This window comes from Podarcis liolepis, assembly GCF_965112155.1.
Source record: "Podarcis liolepis genome assembly, chromosome: 1".
NCBI lineage: Eukaryota > Metazoa > Chordata > Lepidosauria > Squamata > Lacertidae > Podarcis > Podarcis liolepis.
Window position 1 is genome coordinate 76,449,956 of NC_139554.1, and position 22,022 is coordinate 76,471,977.

General features: G+C 42.2%; 1 protein-coding gene across 11 annotated transcripts in view; it reads right to left on the reverse strand.

Moving 5' to 3' along the window:
• The window catches only part of TSPAN4 (tetraspanin 4), a 511,237-nt gene that overhangs the window by 47,832 nt on the left and 441,383 nt on the right, over positions 1–22,022 (reverse strand). For all 11 annotated transcript variants that reach the window (XM_083478930.1, XM_083478924.1, XM_083478928.1 and 8 more), the window contains 2 exons: positions 16,738–16,929; positions 1,871–1,945 (listed from right to left, as the gene is read on the reverse strand). In XM_083478930.1, coding sequence (XP_083335056.1) covers positions 1,871–1,945; positions 16,738–16,800 — 138 coding nt within the window. In that variant the 5' untranslated portion in view covers positions 16,801–16,929. The remainder of the gene's footprint in view (positions 1–1,870; positions 1,946–16,737; positions 16,930–22,022) is intronic.

Genomic DNA, 22,022 nt, shown 5'->3' on the forward strand with positions numbered 1-22,022 from the left:
CGGGGGGCGGCGGGGGGGTGTTATCTAGTCTCCATGGTTGGACAAGGAGGGGAAGATGGGAACGGGAAGATGGGAACGGAAGAAAGAGGGAGCTGACAATTTAACTTAAAACAAGAAGAAAAGATCAGGAAAAGCACTGGGATTAAGGCTATGAGCACACAGCAGTTTAAAGTGGATTTGATGCACCCCATGTGTGCATATTTTTCGCATCATCTAAACGATATCAATCTCATCCTAGTGGCAACCTGCAGCTTTCCCCCCAATTAATTTGGGTTTTCCCAATCCATGGATAATCCAATAAAATGGGGGCAGTGGAATGCAGCATAACATCTCTCGCTACCCACACATTGGCACACTGAAACACATGGTGTGGACTTAAAAAAAATGTTTGTGGTGACGTTTTGCTGGGTGCCATCTATCACCCTCATGTCTGTTTCCTCATTGCTTGAGCACAACCTAGCCATTTGGTTTTCATCAGCCCAAGAGAAAGCATGCAGCATGTCTATTTCCACAGGTTGTTGCTGAAGGCACCTATTTTTATTTTTTTATAGAAAAGCTGTTTTGCACGGAACTGCTCTTGCATCAACAGGAGGTGGGAAAGGAAAAGGGGAAATGAAAAAGAAGAACACACTTACAGTATCTCCAAATCCCTCTTCTCCAAATCCCACATCCCATCCCACCTTGGCTATATGCACTTGTCTGTAAAATAAATGGTTTTATGCAGCTTTCTGTGTTTGTAGTATTCATAGTGTGTCTGTGGTTTGGAGGTGCCCATGCATCTGCCTACCCGAATTTTGTTTGCCCTGGCGAGGAGCTCATTGATGGGTTGCTGCTTCTCTACCTGGTGGGGTGGGCAGGCACAACCCACAGATATGTACATACGGTATTTCTTTTTGAAACTGCTGCTTTGTGCAAAACCCACAAATTGAAAAATATGTATTTGAAAAAAAGATATAAATACAAAATTGCCTGCTTTGTTTGAAACATTTGGTGAAAGCTCATTGCTGTGGAATTCCATGAACAAAACATATTTTTTTTTAAAAAAGAAAAGGTGTATGCATACTGCGTGCATACCTACAAAGGGGCTCAGGTTTTGAGAACTTTCAGTGGGCAAACAGCAATAATTGAGGGGAAGGAGTAACAACACAGAATACATCCTACCAAGCACCACCTACTAGTGTGTACGAGAAACACTGAGAAAGATTTAAACTGAAAGCACTAATGTGCAGATGAAACATCGCAAAGAAGCACATGGAAAAATCAGATTTGTACACATTAACGCTTCAGTGTATACAAAGCCTAACAGCTACAGTTGCGGTTCTGAGTAAATACTGTTTCTAGTCATCTAGGTAGAGCTAGTCTGAAGAGACATATTGACAGCATCATCAAAGGAGCCTTCTCTGTTAACAGTTCCAACAAAACCAGGTAAAAATCGCCAATATTTACATATCAACAAAGACCAATTTCTCATTTCTTTGTGAATGTCTACAACAATATCCAATTAGGAAACTTTCACAGCAACATAAATACCCTTACTAATGAACATCTTAATGTGATTACTATCTGCCTTTTAGTGCATGAGTTTTCATCAGCCTTTCCTGATTAGAATTCTCTGTATTTAAATCATAAATGTGTTGCTAATATGTCTGAATACATCTGACCTTGAACTGAGAGCGAGAAGGAGGGGACCAATGTCCTAGAAGAGCACTTTTGTATTCTGTGTGCACTATTTCTGATATGAGGTGGTCTCTTAAGAAAACATGGTATGCGTGCCAAGGCAAAGGCTTCATGGCTTATTTATATGAGGAAAGGGGGCAAGCAAATTTGCTGAAGGGGAAAGAAAAGAAGAAGAAGAAATATTTTGACATACCTTGTCGGTGTAGACGAAGAACAGAATCACGACAGTGAGCTCCAGCACAAATATAATTAACAGCATGATAAAAAACTGTCAAGAGAAGAATGGGTGGGAGAGAAACAAAAGCCCAGAGACATCAATATTTGTTTCATCTTCACAGCATATGCATTCATGCATAGAAGGAATCAGACCTAGTTTGCACTGAGGAGGTAAATCTTTGCCTGAATGGTACCATTTCTGACATAGGTGAGACATGACTGATTGTTTCGCTACATAAGAAAATTGCCTGCACATAGAAAACTCTTCACACCACACACCCAATTTTCTATGTGTGGAAAAGAACTCAGTCATGTGAGTCCCACCTGCAGGCAGATGCAGCAAAGTCCAGACCACCTCAGTGAGAACTAGGCCAAAGTCACGAAAGTACAGACAATACTATTAGCCTTGTGGCTGAGGTTCATATGGAAAGAGGTCAAAGAATTGATCAGGAGAACCTAGGCTCTAACCACATCAGTGACCTGCGAGCGCTGCAGCTATGGGGGGTGCTTGCATTAGCTTCAGCAAGAACAGACATTCATTGTGTTTTCACAGACCTTTACCTAGCAGATATTCCATTATCTAACTTTGCAGTAACACTTGGCCATCTTGTTTTGGAGAAAGGGTGGCTCTCCTCTATGTACACATCTGTGTAATATATTCTCATTCTCTCTTCTCTCTCTCTCTCTCTCTCTCTCTCTCTCTCTCTCTCTGTGTGTGTGTGTGTGTGAGAGAGAGAGAGAGGGGGGGGGGGGCAGGCTCTTGGGAAGGCAGAGTTTTTTAAACATTCAAAAGTAGCGGAATATTCAGTCCTGAGGCACATTAGTAAATCTCCCAGGTGCACTAAAAACATAAGTGAGGTATTTTTTAAAAATGCTTCTAATATTGGTAGTTGCTGAAATAAAATTGTAGTGATAATGTATCTAAGGGCTATCAAACTAGGATTTTCAGGTAGACATGTGTATATTTCCACTATTTAAAAAAAAAACTTCCCAAAGTTGAAAATTTGAGAGCGAGGAATAACATAGAACACTAACTTAATCCTTTCCTTGCTAGACATTTTCCTATGAAATACCACCTTCCCTGCTGCTTTTTTCCTCATAGGAAATGACAAGTGAATGTAGAGGTGAAGCAACTGGGAGATACCATATTTTTTCAGTGTATAAGATGCCCCCATGGATGAGATGCCCTCTATTTTGGGGGATTCCAAATTAAGAAAACACCCCTCAGCACTACCCCTGTATAAGGTGAACCCCAATTTTAAACCTAATTTTTTTATTAAAAAACCCCTAGTCTTATAAACGGAAAAACACAGTAATTTTGAGCAGGATAATGGACAGAGGGGAAAGGGTTAACTAGTCCTCCCCCCCCTCCGCCTTTCCACTCAGACCTCCAGTGTCCCAAGACTGCTTCTAGTTAGAAAAAGAGAGAATGAATCATGGGAAAGACTGCAGGTCACATCTAGACTGGCCCTAAAACACTCAAAAGCCACGAGGCAAGTAAAAAGAGCAACTGACAATTGTTTCCAAAATCAGGCCTCACAAGTGTATTACATGATTTTATATGTGTGTGGGGGGGGGGGGGAGTAATATCTGGGTTTTGCAAGTCAATATCTGTGCTGCTCAGTTGACTTAAAATTTAAATCTTAACCAGTCAGTGTCATTCTATGTATTTCTTTCGTTACACTGCATTTTATTATCCCACCTTTCCTACCAAGGAGCTTAAGGGCAATATAAATGGTCCCCCCCCCCACCTCCCACCATTTCATGCTCAAAACAACCCTATGAGTTAAGCTACACTGAGAGATAGTGACTGTGCCGAAGTCACTGAGGGACTGAATGGGGATTTGAACCCAGAGCTCTTCATCACACTGGCTCTTACTATTTTCTGCATAATGTCTGCCATATATAAATGGTACCTGACATATTCAATTGCTGAATTTGTACTGAAAATGTGATGTGTAGGGAAACTGAACATGCTGCAAAAGAATGTGGAGGGAAGGGCAGGAATGGGGACCTCATAAGCGTTTGCTATTTCTAAGCGCCAGCCTCTGCCTAAGCTGCTACTCAAGCAGTATATAAAGTGAGAAGGATTATTCTGTGTGCGTGTGCTGCATTCTGCAACAGGGGAAGTTACAGGGAAAGGTGACACAGTCCGATTCTTAATTTAGCAGTATACTTTTTTAAGAGCATAAAGCAAATTAGTATTTGGGTCTTGCTGGCTCCTGCTGTTCCTATGCACAGCCCCCACCCCAAGTGCTGCAGGGAATCCTCTCTTGTTCCCACTCTATTCCTCTTTCCTTTTGCAGAAAATAAACCCTTTGCTGCCTCTCTGGTCTTTTTGTTTGTTCCCTAGGGAGCTGCTTTTGCTAAGCAAGCCAATTCCACTTCCATAAAAATAATCCTTGATGATCAACTTCAACGCAGCATTAGACAACTAAGCAGCAGTTAAAATGGCATTACTCTCATTCCCCCCCTGCTATTCTGATAAGAAAACAAACAGCAGCAAATGCATATGCAACTACAGGCTCTTCTGCGTGGCTTGAGAAAAAGAGGCTATTCAAAAGCGACAAATGGAACTTGTGTTACATCCCAGCTTTCCCCGAATTCAGGGGTAACTGCAGTAGATGTGTATCAAGATCTTATTTGCATATTGTTCTTTTCAACATTCTGTGATGTGGGGGAAATGACACAGGGCCAGATTTAGATGAAGAGAGGCCCTAAGCTACTCCACTTGTGAGGCCCCTCCCCTTCCCCCACCCTCACAACTAGAAGAAAATGGAAGAGTGTTATAAACAAAACTGAGTGAGGCCAAGGATGACGACGGGTATTTAAAAATCTACAATTCACAATTTCTCCTCTAAATGACATAAGATATTATTGTTAAATACCATGGTGATTTTTTAAAAAATGCATTAAATTAACACTGAAAAACTTTTGCACTAATTGAACTTTGTAAACCTTTTGCGGCCTGGGCAGGCCTGGAACTAGTTCCCATGTCTTGTTCCTCTCTAAGGAATCAAGTTCAGCTTTCATGGCATTTAACATCCTCCAAGGTTAAACTTAGGACCTCTTGGAAACTTGAAGGTTCTCAAACCTTCTCTGAGTTACTAACAACAGCTGTATCTGCTATGACTGTTTTAGAAACTCTTCAGCATACCTTTTGGGTGGTTTACCCATTGTGGCCCTTTCAGATCTGCGTACTATACACAAGTCTTCCATGCTAGGCTTATCCCTTTTAGGAGAATGCTGGGCAGGCCAGGTCATCCTCTTATATACCTGCTGGGACTGACAAGGTATCTGACCCTCACCTGAATCTCACAGCTCTCCTGTAGCTGCCTCTGATTAGTTATCATTTAACTCTTGGGAGAAATAATTAGCATCACACGTCATGTGCATGGAAGTTGCCGAACCAATTAACCAACTAGAAGGATTACTGTTAATAGCACCAGTTTTCCTATAACTTGATATTGCTGGATAGTTTTGATGAACTGCAAAAGCATTTTTAGTTTGCTTTCTGTTACCACCCTGGAATTTTCTTTATTAGTGCGACTTTGTTTTGTACGATTCCTTCCAAATGAAGGAAAACAACTTTTCTGTTTGTATACAGTGGTACCTCAGGTTAAGTACTTAATTCGTTCCCGAAGTCCATTCTTAACCTGAAGCAGACTTTCCAATTGAAAGTAATGGAAAGTGGATTGATCCGTTCCTGACGATGAAAAACACCCCCTTAAACAGCAATTTAACGTGAATTTTACTGTCTATCAAGACCATTGATCCATAAAATAAAGGCAATAATTAATGTACTGTATTATAAAATAAATAAGGCAGTATTTTAATGAAAAAAATGAACATTTTTTCCCCTTACGTGCACTGATGATGGTCAGTTTGGATGGGGGGCTTTTATCCATTTCTGCAGTCACACAATCAACCAGTAGCTGAACTGGGCTCCACAGATCCCCAAAACAATGGCAGAAGGCAGAGTCCCCCAGAAGTCCCCCAAACAAAGGCACAAAGCAGAGACAAAGGCACAGGGCAGACTCACATAAACAAATCCCAAAATCCCTTGGAGAATCCCAATTTTTTCCACTCAGATGGGCTTACCTGGCTAGATGCCACCCATCTTGCTACAGCTGGGGGTGGGGCAAGGGTTGGTAAAGGGCTTTTTGGCCCAGGCTCATCTTTTATTTCTTAACAGCTTCACTGTTCTTTGTCTTCACTAGGTAAATGATCCTTACCTAACTTTGGGGCTGGGATGCGACCTGCTGGGTATCCTGTAGATGTCAAGGCTTGGCCCAGGGCTGTTGCAGAGGCCTCCCGTGGCTGGAGCCCAGTCATGCAGCCTCTGCAGGCCCTGTGGATGTTGGGGCTTGGCCTCCAGCCTCTGCAGGCCCTGCGGATGTCAGGGCTTGGCCCCCGGCCTCTGCAGGCCCCGCAAATGTTGGGTCTTGGCTCCCAGCATTCACGGAGCCCTGCAGGCCCCACAGATGATGGGGATTGGCTCCCCACATCCATGGAGGCCTCAGAGAGCTCGGACACCTTACTTCCGGGTTACAATCATTCATAACCCCCCCCCCCCAAAATAAGTGTTCATAACCCAAGGTACCACTGTATGTTGATAATATAATTTTGGTTACTGAGGACAAACAAGATTCTACAAAAACAAGATTGGGTGCAGGCCTGGCCAAGACATAGGTGTCCTGACTGTGACAAAGGTGACCTGTGTGCTTGCTTGCTTGATTAACAGCTGTTGGGAACTTCAATGTCCCTGCTCTCCCTTCTTATGGTCTTTGTACTGGACCTGGAGACTCCAATACAGAGCATTCCATGTCAAGAAGGAGAGTAAGTGGGCACTCTATCAAATGACAGGACAGGAGTTACACGGAGCAGGGCCTTTTCCCTGGTGATGCCCATTGTATGCCTCACTCTTCCCAGACCTGCTCTCTTTTGGCCTGTATTTTGGAGCTTTATAATTTAGGAAGACTTTGGAAGAACTGGTTGACAAGTCTTATCAGTTGCTGACATATGAGTGGATTTTATTTGCTGCTATTCTGTGCTTCTGGTGCACCAGAGTTGGCTAAGATGCCAGAAGGGATACAATTTCTCCATTATCTGCACAGCAGGGAGTGTTCAGTCAACAGTGCAAAGGCTAAGCTGAAGCATTCCCTGCTGGTTACCTGCTTTCAGCAATAGGGGTCACTGTTTGGTAGTCCCCAATTGGTTAGCTGTCAGATTCTAGAGCTCCCTATTGGTGGCTCTTAGGTAATTCACAAAATACAGAGTGCATTCATAAAACACAGTATACGTTCATAAGGCAGTAACATAAATCTCAATTGCTACATATTGGGTGTATATTTCAGCAGTTGAACATGCAAGTTTATGACCATGCTGTAGTGTAATGCTTATGTGACTGTGAATAAAAGGTGGCTGGGCTCATTGTCTCGGGGTTTGGTGGGGAAGAGGTGACAAAACTCATTTCCAATAAGCGCCCCCCTTTATTTCCATAACAAGTCCTTGAGTCTGTACTCTGAATGGTGGCACCAGGGACCTAGAAGGTGCAGAGCTTGTCAGTCCAACCCCTGCACAGTCTCATCAGGGCTGACCTTAAGGCAACTGGAGCAATTGGGCCAAATTGGGCCCCGCAAGCCGCTCCTAAGGGGCCCCCTGCACCAGGGCAATCTAGATGGACTTTATTTATATCTGTAAGATTTTGCAGACTTTGGCTGTGAATTTGGGCCCTACAAAAAAAAAAATCAAGTTGTGCCCCACTGCTTAAAATTAGGCCCCACTGGCTAGCCCTGAGTCTAATGGTTGCTGGGCCTGAGTTGCCCTGCCCTTGCATGAAGTCTTGGGTTTGCAATTTTGGGAGAGGGCACACTGCGGCACTGGGGAGCGGGCAGGCTGGCGAGGGCCCCTAGATTTAGAGGCCCTAGGCTTCAGCCTACTTAGCCTATACATAAATCCAGCACTGGATATGAGGCCGTGTGCACACTAACCAATTGTAGTTTTTTTCCTCAGTTATGTCCTCAAATTGCTGCTCTTAATCTAGATTGATTCTGCTGTGCACAAAGGGTGGTGTGGTTTACAAATATGTGTTTGAACTCCTTTCCCTTGATTAGGTTATTCATGCATTTTCCTCCCTGTACAAGTCCCAGATGAATCAAGTGACGATTGTGAGTTTGGTATATGCCCACTCACAATGTAACTGGGCAGGTGTGGATATGCACACATACACACACCTTTCAAGTCTGCCTACATCTTTTTTTTTTCCAAATAGGCATACATAAAAATATTCAATCTAGATTGTGTGTGAGCTACCATTGATTCTAGAATAAAATGCCATATGTATGCAACCTAAATCAGAACCATGAGTGTAAGGAGCAAGGAGCATATATTTCAAAGAGTCTCAGCTGCAGGCCAACTACCCATTTTATGTTCTTTCATATTTCTATGGCAACTTCCATAGCAGGCACTGCTGACCCTTTATCCCAATTTTAAAATGCTATGGAAAGTACACCACGACCTTCCCTCAAGAAGCTGCATATGTACTAAGTAGCTAAAACCGCTAGTAAATCCAGCCACTTCTACCCCTGTTCATTTCCCTAAAACCCACCCTTAGAAACAGCCTCGTCTTTTGTTATGCTCTAACATGGAAATATATGCAGGTTATAAGGCTAACTGGAATGGGCCAAAGTGCAATGAAGACTAGACAGGCTCAGGGCATGGACCACTAAAAATTCTTACGGTTTGCTTTCAAGTAAGCTTCCCAATTCAAATGATAAATAAGGAGGAGAATAAAAATGCACTTTGCTGTGGTTCAGTGGGACTGCAGGCTGCTGATATAAGAAAGATTTATGCTTTGAGACAACACAATCCCAATGCAAACCATCCACACAGAAGCTCATAAAGAAGATTAATCTTACATTGCAGTGAGACATATTTCACCACAGAAGTTTTCCATGGCTAAGATGGTATCTAGAGAAGTTTGCTGAGGGAGTACCTATAGGCTAAGAATCACTATGCTGGTGTGTGTTTTTTTAAGCCTTTATGTGCTACGATTCTGTAGGAGCAAGGGGAGGAAAATGAAGTAGTTTATACTGCAACTTCCTACTACTTTTACAACAGGGTTCCCTCAAATTACATTGCAACCTTTGAGTCCTGCAAGCCTCTTTTCTTCCCACAAGCACTTAATTTTGGCTAGTGCAATGGCCTGGTTTACACATCATCTTAAGCAGCAACTAACCATGGTTTCCCATAGGGTTGGGGTATTGTTTAGGAGTTTTTGGTTGTTGTGGATGTTATTTTTTGTATTTTATTTTTAAATCTTATGGTTTATGTGGAAATTGTTCAATTTGGTTATGTACTTCTTGATGTATTTTAATTATTGTTTATGACTTCTTTTGTTATGTTTCTAAGTATGTTGTAAGCTGCCTTGAGCATTGTTATGGAAAGGCAGCATACAAATAAAAGGATAGTGTCCAAACCAGTAGTTGTGGTTCACTGAAACCTTGGTTTACTGAACCAGGGTTTCACCAGGGTTTATTGAAACAAGCTAGGATCATTTACCACAGGCTGGAGTTGATTCATTTCAAAGAATAAACCATTCTTAGAATGTGCAATAGTTTGTCTGAGTTTAGAAGTAATGAGGGCGAAAAGCAAAGTTGAAAGAGAAGTGAAAGGTGGAGGACAAGAGAGGGGGAGGAGTGCATGAGCCTGGAGCTTATGTATGTAATTCTATGGTCTGGGGCTTAGTGTTATGTGTGAATGCAGTCAACGACTAACATTATTAGTCACTTTTATTTCAGTGATTGCATTACTTTAACACTAAATTGAAAGCAAACAAAATCTTAGCAATTTTGGACCAGATTGAAAGAGGAGGAGACGCAGAGCGTATTAATCATATGACTCACACTCCTGGTTGACCAATTGCCACTGCAAACATAGCAGACAAGTATTGTGAATTACAGAAAATAACCTCTGTCATAGGGCTTTGTTTGACAGTGTCACAACTTAGTGATATCTATCGGAGGGGGGATGGGAGGGAGAGCAATGTGAAAGCTATTACTGCAGGGGACTGTTGCTTGTCTGCTGCTAATTCTGTGTGCCAAGTGCTTGGCATATGTTTGCTTCCAATGTTTGCTTCCCGGATCAAACCCTTATTTTCAGACTAACTCATTTTTAGATCCCCGCATTGCCATATTTCCTTCCTTCCTCCATAAGGATGTTGTTTGTGTTTTCATTGCAATTTTCTATTTTATTTTAATCTTTGCCCTCTCTCAGTCTGCTTGTCTATATTTCCTAACCATTTCCCTTCCTTAGCAGACAGTGTTTCTGAAAGCTATTGCTGGGAGGATATTGCTGGGGTTCTCCTAATGGCCTGCTCACATGACAGACTGTTCCATGCAAACAAACAAAACTGGATGATAGGGAAAATGGTTCCAATTTAAGAGTGGGATTCAACTAAGCTTTACTCAGAGTAGACCCACAGACATTAATGAACATTACTAAGTTAGGCCCCTTAATTTCAGTGGGTCTATCCAGACTAAAACTTAGTTTCATACCACCCTTATTATGCAATCCTAGGAAGCCTTCTTCCTTATGTATCAAGTTTCTATGTGGAGAGATTATTGTTAGTATATTTAACACCATTATTGTATGAAGGGTCAGTCATGTCAGTTCCCACCTGCAGGCTGAAGTGCTCAGGCCAAGACAGTTTTACCACATCATCTGCCATGTGTAAGATCTAATTCAGTAACTAGCCAGATGTTGTTGAACTCCTGGTTCCATCAGCACTGACCACATTGGCTATTCTGGAGCCCAACAAACATCTGAGGGCCAGAGACTCTACACCCTGTTCCAGATTATTGGAGAATTACACATGCCCTTGGCAGGTGTGCAAATATCTCTTATTGTTGGACTTGGTGCATTATGGCTGGTGGTCTAATACTAGAAGATAGCGGGGGGGACGGACGCACATAATTGATGTGAGGGCTGAGTACAAGTTCAGGATGTGTAGCATGCTAGACAATATGTGATAGCTTAAGGTCTATAGCACTTGCTACCAGTTTCCAGAAGCAAAACACAGTTTCTAAAACTCAAAAGACTCATAAATCACAGTTTGTGGTTTTTAGTGGGTGAGTCCACCACATTCTCACTTGGGCTTCCCACATGAATCATTTTATATTATTAGTTTAGCAATCTAGAGGGGGGACGCGGTCCCTAGAACTGTATGTCAGACAGCAGATTTAATTGGTATTTTATGGCATTTTCTGTATTTTATGACTTTTGGAAGAAAACAGACTCCAAATCAATAAAATGTCATAAAATACCAAAACCACAGATCTCTGTCATATTCAACGCATGCACTCAATGCAGCTTTAGCTACTTAGCCACAGGCACAGAATAGCGGAATGTTAATTCAAAGAAAGAGAGCACTAACTTTAGCATCCCCTTCATTACTAACCTTCCCTGGGACACAAAGGATCTACAGATTGCCATCATAAGCCCTGACCTCATTGGGCATACAAGTGTCGCGCCATCTGCTTCTGAACGCAACCAGCTGTTGGGGCTAGATAAGTAGCACTCAGAGTACATTTCTGTACCATCTCAAACATTTAGGGCTGGGATTCTCCAATGTGGCTAAAGGAGGTCAAGAGACACTGACCCTTGGATTCAACAGCCAGCTATATGCTTCTTCAGAAACCACGGGTCTTGGGTGCCAATACTGCAAAAATGAGGATTTCAGAGTGGTGTGGAATATCTGCTCTAAACAGACAGCACCACTGAACTTTAAAAATGTAGGCATCTTTACTGCACAAAGAAGCAAAGAACCCTTTAAGAAGATTTAGTGGGCCAGATGCTAAGCAAGAGGAAGCTGGCTTATTTCCTAGACTTTAATGGGGGCTCTAAGAAGTCGCAGCAGCTGAGGAGCCTCCTGTATAAGGAAACCTCATAGCTGTTTCACTGAAATGCCAAAGCAGATACATATATAGATCCTGAACCTGCAACCTCCCTGGGTTATGTAACTCACACTGCAGTTAATGGAAGAGCCAGGTTTGAATCATAGTTATAAGAATGCAGTGCCTCACAGCAAGCAAAGTATGTGAAATAAAAAGGGTGGGGGAAAGGTATGGCATTCAACTAAATAACCGTGACTGCGCAATGGGACTTCCCCCCTCCTCCCGTAATTCAGGCCCTGCCTGACCCCTCAAATTCAGGGGGCACACAGGGGGAGTTCCATTGTACAAGGAGAAATCCTTGCACTGAAGGAACTTAGCGCTATGTTGAATACAACCCTCTATCTCTGTGTGATACACTGGTGTAAAGTAAAAATAAGGCTTTCTTGGGAAATGCAGGCAGCTGATCAGAGGGAAATGTGTTAGCCAAAAGTGAAGCACAATGCTGCCTTCCCAGCAATGCAATATAGACAGCTCCAGGTCTTACAGTCAGAGACAGGGCTGCCCCAAGACCTTTTGCTGCCTGAGGCGAAGGACAAGATAGCGCCTCCCTCCCTACAGAAGCCACTGGACTGGCAGTTAACCCTTACACTAGAAACAGGATAGCATCCTGCACCATACCTGTGGCAATAGATCATGTTAGGGCTACCAGGGCAGACTGTGTGGCAATGGCTGGGGGTGGGGGGGTGTTCAGGGCTGACACTGCCAGTCAGTGCAGACAATACTGAGCTAGACAGACCAATGTTCTGATTCAACATAAGGCAGATTCCTGTGTTCTATGTAATACGGAGCAGGGGGGCTGCTCAGATCCTGCTTGTTGGCTTGCTTCCCATGAGCATCTTGTTGGCCACTATGAGAACAGGATGCTGGACTAGATGGGCCCCTGGTCTGATTCAGCAGGGCTTATTTTTATGAGAACCTCTCTTGCAAGCCGATAAGCCCCCCTCAAAAAGAGTCAAGAAGGGATTGGTGACTAGCCCACTGAAAATTGCCATTAGCATCGTCCACTATATTTTCCTGAGGATTTCTTTTTGCACACCCGGTTCTCCCTCTGTCCGCAGACTGCACAAGTTGCCAACAACTGACTTGCTCTGTCCCAAAGAGGATCCTGTGCCTTGTTAGGAGACCCGACAATTTGAACTGCTCTTCGAATCCTAGCTAAAGGTCTGATGTCCCCATATGTTATTCAGGTCAGCTAAAAACAGATTGAGGAAAGTTTAACAGGGGGAAAAGGGTTTATGTCTAAGGGTTATATCTAGGGTTTTATATCTTAATTTACATCTCATTGTCTGGGCCTTCAGCAATGGCTTTGCCTACTAATTAAAACAAATGAGAGGAGCATGGTGTGGGGAGACCCTCTGGCTTTATCTAGGCTCTGAAAAATGAACTTCAAATAACTCCCTTTGTAAAAGAATAAAGGAGAATGGAAGGGAGCTTGGAAAGAACTCAGCTAGTGAGAGGGGCAATTAGTACTTTTCAATCAACAGGCAATGAAGAGGTCCATCTACAATTATCCACAGAAAGAGGCCTGCTTTTTCTCCAATTTTCTCAGTGATAGAGCACCTGCTTTACACACGAAAGGTCCAAGGTTTAGTTCCCAGCATGTAAATGTGGGAAAGATGAAACGCTGGAGAGCTGCTGCCTGTCACTGTAGACAATACTGAGTTAGCTGGACCAATGTTCTTTCTCAGTACAAGGCAGCTTCCAGTGTTCAGTCTCGTCGGGGAGAAACAACAGCTGTAGGATCATCACCTTCATTCTCCTGGATATGCCGGTTTCCTCATGGAGGTCGTAGGAGCCAAAGATATGACTTCCCCCACCTGCGTTCTAAAGTGCTACACAATCCAGAAAGGACTTTGGTTTCTTCGTCCGCTTGAGTTTGGAAGGACCATAGCTCAGTGGCAGAGCGCATGGTTTGCATGCCAAGGGTCCCATGTTCACTCCTCTGTATCGCCAGATGAGTCCGCAAAAGACCCATGTCTGGAAACTTGGAAAGCTGAAGTCAGGCAGTGTAGATTATCTTTTGCTGATCTGTTATGGGACTCCAACTCTCGGCAGTCTAACATGGTCAATAGCCAGACATGGTGGGCAAACAGATGGGGATTGAATGGGTGAGAAGGGATCATGTTGGAAGCCTTGAAAGAAGCACCAGTACACCCCTTCCCCAAAACGCCATCCTATGTGGACTGGCAGTAGCTCTCAGGGGTTTCTGACCAGCCTTGTTTGGAGATGTCAGAGACCTGAACCTGGAACTTTTTGCATGCTCTGCAAAAAAGCCGGAGCTCTTTCACAAAGGACGCCTCTTGCCAGCCAACTGACTTACAGATGTCACCTCCCTCCCTCCCAACTCCTGTCTCAAGCCATTAAAACAACAGAAGCTGAAACACCAGACAAGGATCAATACCTACAACTTTGTGTGGGAAAACTATGGACAGAAAATCATTCACAGGACAATCTCTTACCATTCTCCCTCACACACCTTTTAACATCTCGCTAGTCAAATTCCCTGTCACTGGTAAGAGTTTTGGGCGTCAGTTCTTTCAATAAAGCTGGAAACAGAATGCTTTTTAGAAGCCTATTTCAAGTACGTTTTCTTCTTTTCCCCCTTAATATATAGGCCTGTCACAGATGAGACTCTGAAGCTTGGGCACCTTTGAAAAAAATGACACCTGAAAGCCAATTCACATGCCTAGTAGACTCGCGGTGCTTTTCTTTTCTTTTCTTCTTCTAAATTCCAGCTATGACATTCCTTGCTTATTGTGAGTAGGCCAACACAAGCAGAAAATAAAAATAAATGCTCAGTTTGAATGTCACAGCCAAAACATATTGAGGTGATTTGAAAAAGTGTGCAAAAAAACCAGTTTGATGACGGAACCAATTTCCTGGGCTGGTGGGGTGGGTGAGTGCTGTCAGACCTGTTGGGGCTGCTTTAGCTTTGGATTTCCCAAGTCAGTCAGGGAGTTGGGTCTATGTTACTGTATACAGTTCTATCCTATGAAAACTGGAACCAAACTGCTTATGGTTAACAAGTCAGAAACCATATTGCTATTTTGAGGCCATTTTGGCATATAAGTGCACAGGGCTGAGCTGCAGAGGGCCTTATATGTTAATACCAACATGTATTAAACATCTATGTAGCTGGGTTTCACCAATGTACTTAATGGTATCCCTGGGGATTTTCTGAATACATTTGTGCAGGGTGCAAAGCCCCACATTGATGTTTTCTCACTGATGTAAAAGCCAGCAAAAAATAACAACCCACTGTCCACATACATAGGCACTGCACACTATACGAGGCACAGGAGGACAAGATGACAGCTTTCCTCTCCGACATGGCAGGGTACAATTTAAGGTGTGCCGTACTTCAAGAAAATCAAGAAACAATGGGAACAAAATTGCCTCTAAGCTAACTTTCTTCTGCCTCTCATTTTTAGCTTTCAGCCTGCTCTAAATTGTGCTGACTGGAATGATTTAATGGGAATGACTGCTCCAGAATGAAAAGTAGCATTCAGTTCTGCTCACTGCCCTAAACTTTAACAAGAGGCAAAGGTTGCTAAGCAGCTATTTCAAACATGAGAGAAGTGAGGATCACCCAGATCACAAAGGGGGCAATTCAGCTCACTTGCTGTGTACTACTGTCAGCCCCCAAATCATAGAAAAGTTGTTTTTCATTATCTATGACTGAGAAAGTACCGGTACTTGTCCCAAACTCCATGTGATTTTTAAAATGAATTATGAACAAAATATCATAATTGCATAAAATGCACAATAGAAAACAGAAGGAACCCTCGTGAAACCCCGTCTCATTTTGGCTCTCTAACACTACATGATATGTGTGGGGATCTACACATTGGTGAGTTATTTTCCCCAGTGCTTTTTTTCCTAAAAAAATGTTTAGGGGTACTCTCATTCTGTCTGAGACTCAGGAAACACCGTGACAGGAAATGAGGCCGCCATTGGGGGTAACAATGGAACTGACGATTCACCGTGCTAGAGAAGAAACTATTTTTTAAAAAAGAATTAGTTTCTTCTCCCGTTAGATTCACAAAATGTTTAGGGGTATATGTACCAGTGTCCCCCCAGAAAAAAGCACTGGTTTCACCTATTGCCACACTACCACCCAGTTCTGATGATTATATAAACTATGATTAATGCAACTGAGAATGAGCCATGTTAATTCTTAAACTCCTAATCCTCTCTCCTCATATATATGTGAGAGGCGAAGACTGAAGGCTTCCACTTCCATTTTAAGAGCAACCCACAGCTCTGTATTATGTTTGAATCTGGGGAGGACTCTTTTAAACCCTGACTCAACTTGCACATTCTTTTCTTCCATGACCATTCCAGGAAAATTATTAAAGTATTTCATATATTTGATAGTTAAAAGCAAATCATAGCTAAGAACTAAAAACAGGACAACCAGCTCTACAGGACTGCCATTTTTAACTTTATATTGGTGATGGCTATGGTTTGTGAAATAAACAAATAACAATGTTACTGATGTGCTCCCACTTGCCTCTTTAAATGTCTAAATTTATAATTTTTTTCATTATCTAGCTCAAGGGTTAAGAGCCTTGGTTTAAGTTGCCATTTTGTTAGCTAGGTGGCTCTCCTAGATGCACATCAGCATGTACCATATCATCCATAACTGCTTAATATGTATCTTGAATGCCATTCATAATCAGTACATTCTAGGTGCATATGTCTTACCCCAGACAAAAACAGTTGGCTATTTCCAGCATATGGTGTTGAGGTGACTGATGTGCAATTAGAATGCACAGCACCCAACATTAAGAAAATGCTGTGCATCAATTCAATATCAACACAAGCACCCAGAGGCCACAAAGCAGGATGCAGGTAGACAGCAGAACCACCATTATGTTATACTCACACTGAGCAGGAGGCACTTGTTTTCTTTGATGGCTCCTATGCACCCCACAAAGCCAATGATCATTACAAAAGTCCCTGTGATGATCAGCAGATTGGCAGCTGACAGGGAAGGGAAGGAAGAAGAGAGGGTAGCGAAGTTCCCTTGGGTAACTGCTAGCCATATGCCAACTCCAAGGATCCCACAGCCTCCCAGCTAGGAGAAAAAACAAAACAAAAAGAGACATAAGATTAGACAGTTGCACTTCCAAGGAAGCTATTATCATAATCATCACCACCAGTATCCTTCATTATCACTAATAGCAGACATAGCAGTATCTAAGAAGCGCAAAATATAGCTGTAATTAGTTTTACAGTTATGCATATTTCTATTCATCGAAATCACACAGTGCACATAGCCTGGTAGAGTATCATCCATTAGGACTGATGCACAGTTATGCTGGGTACATTTATGAACATAGTAAGCGAGAGACTCTGATCCCTTAAAGCCTTCACATGAAAGTGACAAGGGAGAAAGAACAAGCAGGAGGTATGGAAGTGTTGTGATCACCCCTCTCACAGGCAGATATGGAAATTTGGACTAGTCTCATGAAGAAAGAATGCCACACAGCTGGGATTGGAAATTAAGCCCAAGGATTTCGACAGAGTGCTTTTGCTCAAATTGACATTTTTTGCTTAAAGGACATGCACACACTGAGAGAAGCTAATGAAGTCTTGGTGTAGCTGGAGACTAAAAGAGAGTCGCAAAATAATGAAGGCAGTTCAGATATTTGGAATTTCAAGGCAATAACCAGCTGCAATCTTGCTCTCTGCTGTTGGCAAATAATGCACAGATCTTTCCTCTATTATTCCTTTCCCAACTGAGGTGTGTGCCAAGGACAGCCATATTCTCAAAACTGCTCAAGGACTGGATTCCGTCCAATCTCATTTCCAACAGGAGGTGTGTCTTCAAGGAACCTCCATTGTCAGACTCCTGCAGAATCCAGTACAATTATCCAAATCATATACTGTTTATGCAAGATACAGGGCTGGTGATAACCTTGCATTGCAAGCTCCCCTACCAGGAAATAAGTAGGCTGCTTTTCAAGTAAGAGATGGCACCACAGGCACATGCTCTTCATCTGGTTGTGGGGGGAGTTTCATGGATGAGAAAAATGAGGGCAGAGAGCAAATGTGACTTTTCCCAGACACTCATCAAAGGTAGCTCCACATACAGTACATTGCAAGGCTTGCTGTAACCATGGCATCTGTCACCATGGCCAGAACTACCCTCTTCCATGAATGGGCACAATTGGGATATCACTTAACCTGCACAAAGGCACTCTTGGCCACAATGGCCAACTGGACAGCCAGGTTCAAGACTGAGTTCAGGAGTAACCCCCAAGCTATGAAACTGTGTTTTTAAGGGACATGCTACCCTACCCAGTGTAGGTGAAATCCCAGCTCCTAGACTAGCTCTTTTACTGAATTAACTTGGCACCAATCAGAGTATTCATCCTACTATGAACAGCAGGTTTGTAGGGGGAGGTTTATGATTCCAGCTATGGCAGGGGCAAAGACTTAAATCCCTCTCGTCTCATCCCCCTCATCCCCATGCAAGTTATTTGTTTAAAACAACTGACCCACAAGGCCAAATGAGATGAGTAAAATCCTGTCTGGATTAGCCTTCAGTCAGTATGCACATCTAGTCTACACATTTGTGTCTATTAATTTGTGGTTTATAATGGTGAGCAAATGCTAACATTTGCAATGATTCATATAGAAATGCCAAAAAGTAAGCAGAAAAAACAAAATAAAAGGGATTTTGCATGAGACCAATCACAAAGAATAATGCCATTTAAGTTCCTTGCCTTTCAAAACTGAGATTTAGAACTGCACATTACCCATCTCAAAAGGCCAAAAGAGAAACTATGCATGGAAGACAGATGTGCCATTTTCACTCAAACAATAAAGAAAATATTAACTAAATGTCTGCAAGAAGGGCGTGGGTTGTAAAAAGAAAGACGGGGTCATAGAAAATCTTTAGAATTAGAAGATGTTAGGAAAAAAAGAAAGCCAAGAACACATCATATGACTATTCAGACAATTACACACATAGGATTTACACAAACGATTCTGTCTGAAGCAGCATACTCCCATCTTATACCCTCCAACATTTCTCTGCTGAAAACAGGGCCATCCTGTTCAACAACAAGAAGAAGAATTGTTTATTTGTACCCCACCCATCTGTCTGGATTGCCCCAGCCATTCTGGACAACTTCCAATGTATATAAAAACATAATAAAACATTTAAAAACTCCCCTATACAGATACAGATGGGTAGCCGTGTTGGTCTGCCATAGTCAAAATAAAAATAAAAAAAATCCTTCCTGTAGCACCTTAAAGACCAACTAAGTTAGTTCTTGGTATAAGCTTTCGTGTGCATGCACACTTCTTCAGATACACTGAAACAGAAGTTGCCAGATCCTTCTATATATTGAGAAGGTGGGGAGGGGTATTACTCAGAAGGGTGGTGGGAATCGGAGATTGGCAGATAGCTGAGATGAGCCTGTTGACGACTCTTAACGACTGTAATAGGTCTTACAGGTCTGAACAGAGACATTGGATTCTTATCTCATTATACATGACTAAGCCATTTCTCACCCTCTCACCCCTTGCCTTTTCCTGTAAGACCTATTACAGTCGTTAAGAGTCGTCAACAGGCTCATCTCAGCTATCTGCCAATCTCCCATTCCCACCACCCTTCTGAGTAATACCCCTCCCCACCTTCTCAATATATAGAAGGATCTGGCAACTTCTGTTTCAGTGTATCTGAAGAAGTGTGCATGCACACGAAAGCTTATACCAAGAACTAACTTAGTTGGTCTTTAAGGTGCTACAGGAAGGATTTTTTTTATTTTTCCCCCTATACAGAGCTACCTTCAAATCTTAAGGTTGTATAGTTACTTATCTCCTTGGCTCGGGAGATGCTATATTAACCATTAGTGTCTTAAGTATATGATTGAAACATATAACTAGATTGTTGCTAAAAGTTTCATTATCATGGAAAATATTTTTTTATTGGTAAAATGCAGCCAAACACATTCTATGCACTAATGTATGTCTCTACCACTTCCCCTGATAACTGTATACTAATGAGAAAGGTACAGTTGCCTGATAGTAGATAGTACACTTTGAAATCTATGAGGATGGTGAGGTCTGCCAAGTTGAGGTGGTGGCCTCTACTTAGTAGAATGAATTGTTCATACAAAGATTCCTCTGAGCCTCCTTGCCTTTAAGAAACATAAACATTTATCCCTGAGCCTTTTCTAAGGTCTATTGGGCCATATGAAAACAACTGCTTTTCATGCAGTTTGGTTACTCTTTATGTACACTCTTAAAATGTTTATTGTGAATAGTTTGGAGGGTACTGCATGTAAAGGATACTAGGAGAGGGGTTTCTGGTCAGGTGGGACATAGGTAAGAAATAAAACAGAAAGGGACTTTGAGACAAATACAGAAATGTGCTTTAAAAGTTTTGTTGATGCCTGTCTGTTTTGATTTTTTCACCCTTGACATCCATGCTCCTGCGATTTATGGATAATTGTACTCAGTTATTAATGTATTGCCCTCCTCCGAACCTTCCGCTAGTTCCCCACCATTTCTTGTTTGCAGTGCCAAACAATTCACAGAAGAGTGATGAAACAATGACTCCTGACAGTTTTCAGAGCTTGCTGCTGTGTGGAATAAAACAAAAACCAAACCACTAACGGGGCTGGTTTTGATAGCTTTACTGTCTTCCAGAAGGCCCCCAAATTGTCACGGTGAAAGGAGACACTAATCACTGAAACAAAAGAGTGACAAAAACAAAAACAGAACTGCTAAGATGGCATGATATATTAGCAAATAAGTACCAGGCCTATATTGATTTCGCAGGAAATGTGTGAAGCAGGCCCTGTTTATCAAAGATGACACCTTCGGCTAGCTTCCTGATGACGGCAGCATTTATCCCGCCTTGAATTAAAATACAGCAAGTTCTGAATGCTTGTACTGAATAATTATTTTTGACACCTCCTCTTTCCTACCCAATTACAGCAGATATACTGCCACTTCTCTTCCTTTCCTTTATTCTCCGGACAGCCTGAACAGGGGTAACACAAGAAGGACTTTCATGTAAGCCGGCCAACTCTTCTTCATTGTGGAGTTGCCAAGAGGTGAAGGAGAGCCTTCATTTTGAAAAGAAGTTGTTTTCTTGAAAAGATGTAAGCTGGTGTTGACAGAGTTTTTCCTTTTTTTTAAAAAAAAATCTTAGAACTCAGTTTTTCTGCTGATGGATTGGTACCTTGCTTCATGTTTTAGTATGGTGTTCTGTTTTTTATTGATGCTGCTGCACTTCGTAGATTGGGGTGGCTAACTTTTGCGGGGCCCATAGGCACAGCTGGAATTATGAGACAGTGTTGTCAGCGCCACCTGCCCTGGTTACTGCCCCTCCTATGAGTTCGTGTATCATGCAGATGAAAGCACACATGTATGGAGAGGGTAGCTGGTAAGTGGGTAAGCCAGAGAACAACTTGAAGATCATAACGTTCACCTTGTTTTTAAGACAAGAATTGCAAATCACCAAGAATCGTTTTCTGAGCCAAGGAATAACAAAACTCAGCTACATCTCTCCAAGCAGGCTTGCTTCACCAATACACTAAGTAAACCATGAAGTCACTGCTTTGCACACCCATCCCTCTTACATACAAACACTGGGGCAGGGCTGGGGGGTTGCAGACTTAGAGATTCTTGGTTATTAAGCAAGTTAGAAAGTAAATTATTCAGGCTTCGATTGATCTTGCACTACTGTAAACAGAGTAATCCCAAGTAACTTCAAATATAAGAATTCAATTGGGTGCTTCAGTTCTGCACACATTTTATAATATGGTGGTAGAAATTGCCTCATTGTTCATCCTAACGGTCTTTGTGCCCCTAAGTGATCTTTATTGCTTTTATTGTCTAGAAAATGCATCTAATCAACAGCTCCTGGGTTTGTTATCAGATTAGGATCCACACACACTGCATTGCCTTCTCATTTAGCTTTAAGTAAGCTTTTTTTGCAACAACAGCACACACACAAAAACCCAGCTAATACTGGTCATGCATTATACATAGGGAGTTGTGGGGGGAAATCTGTTCTTCTATTCAGTTGTATTTTACATCTGCTTATAGGGCTTAGTTGGAGAATGCTATGCTCTCAGAATAATTCTAGTTAATTTTCTGAGAGCACATTCTACTACAATTTTAACACCAAGGAAAATAAAATTGTCT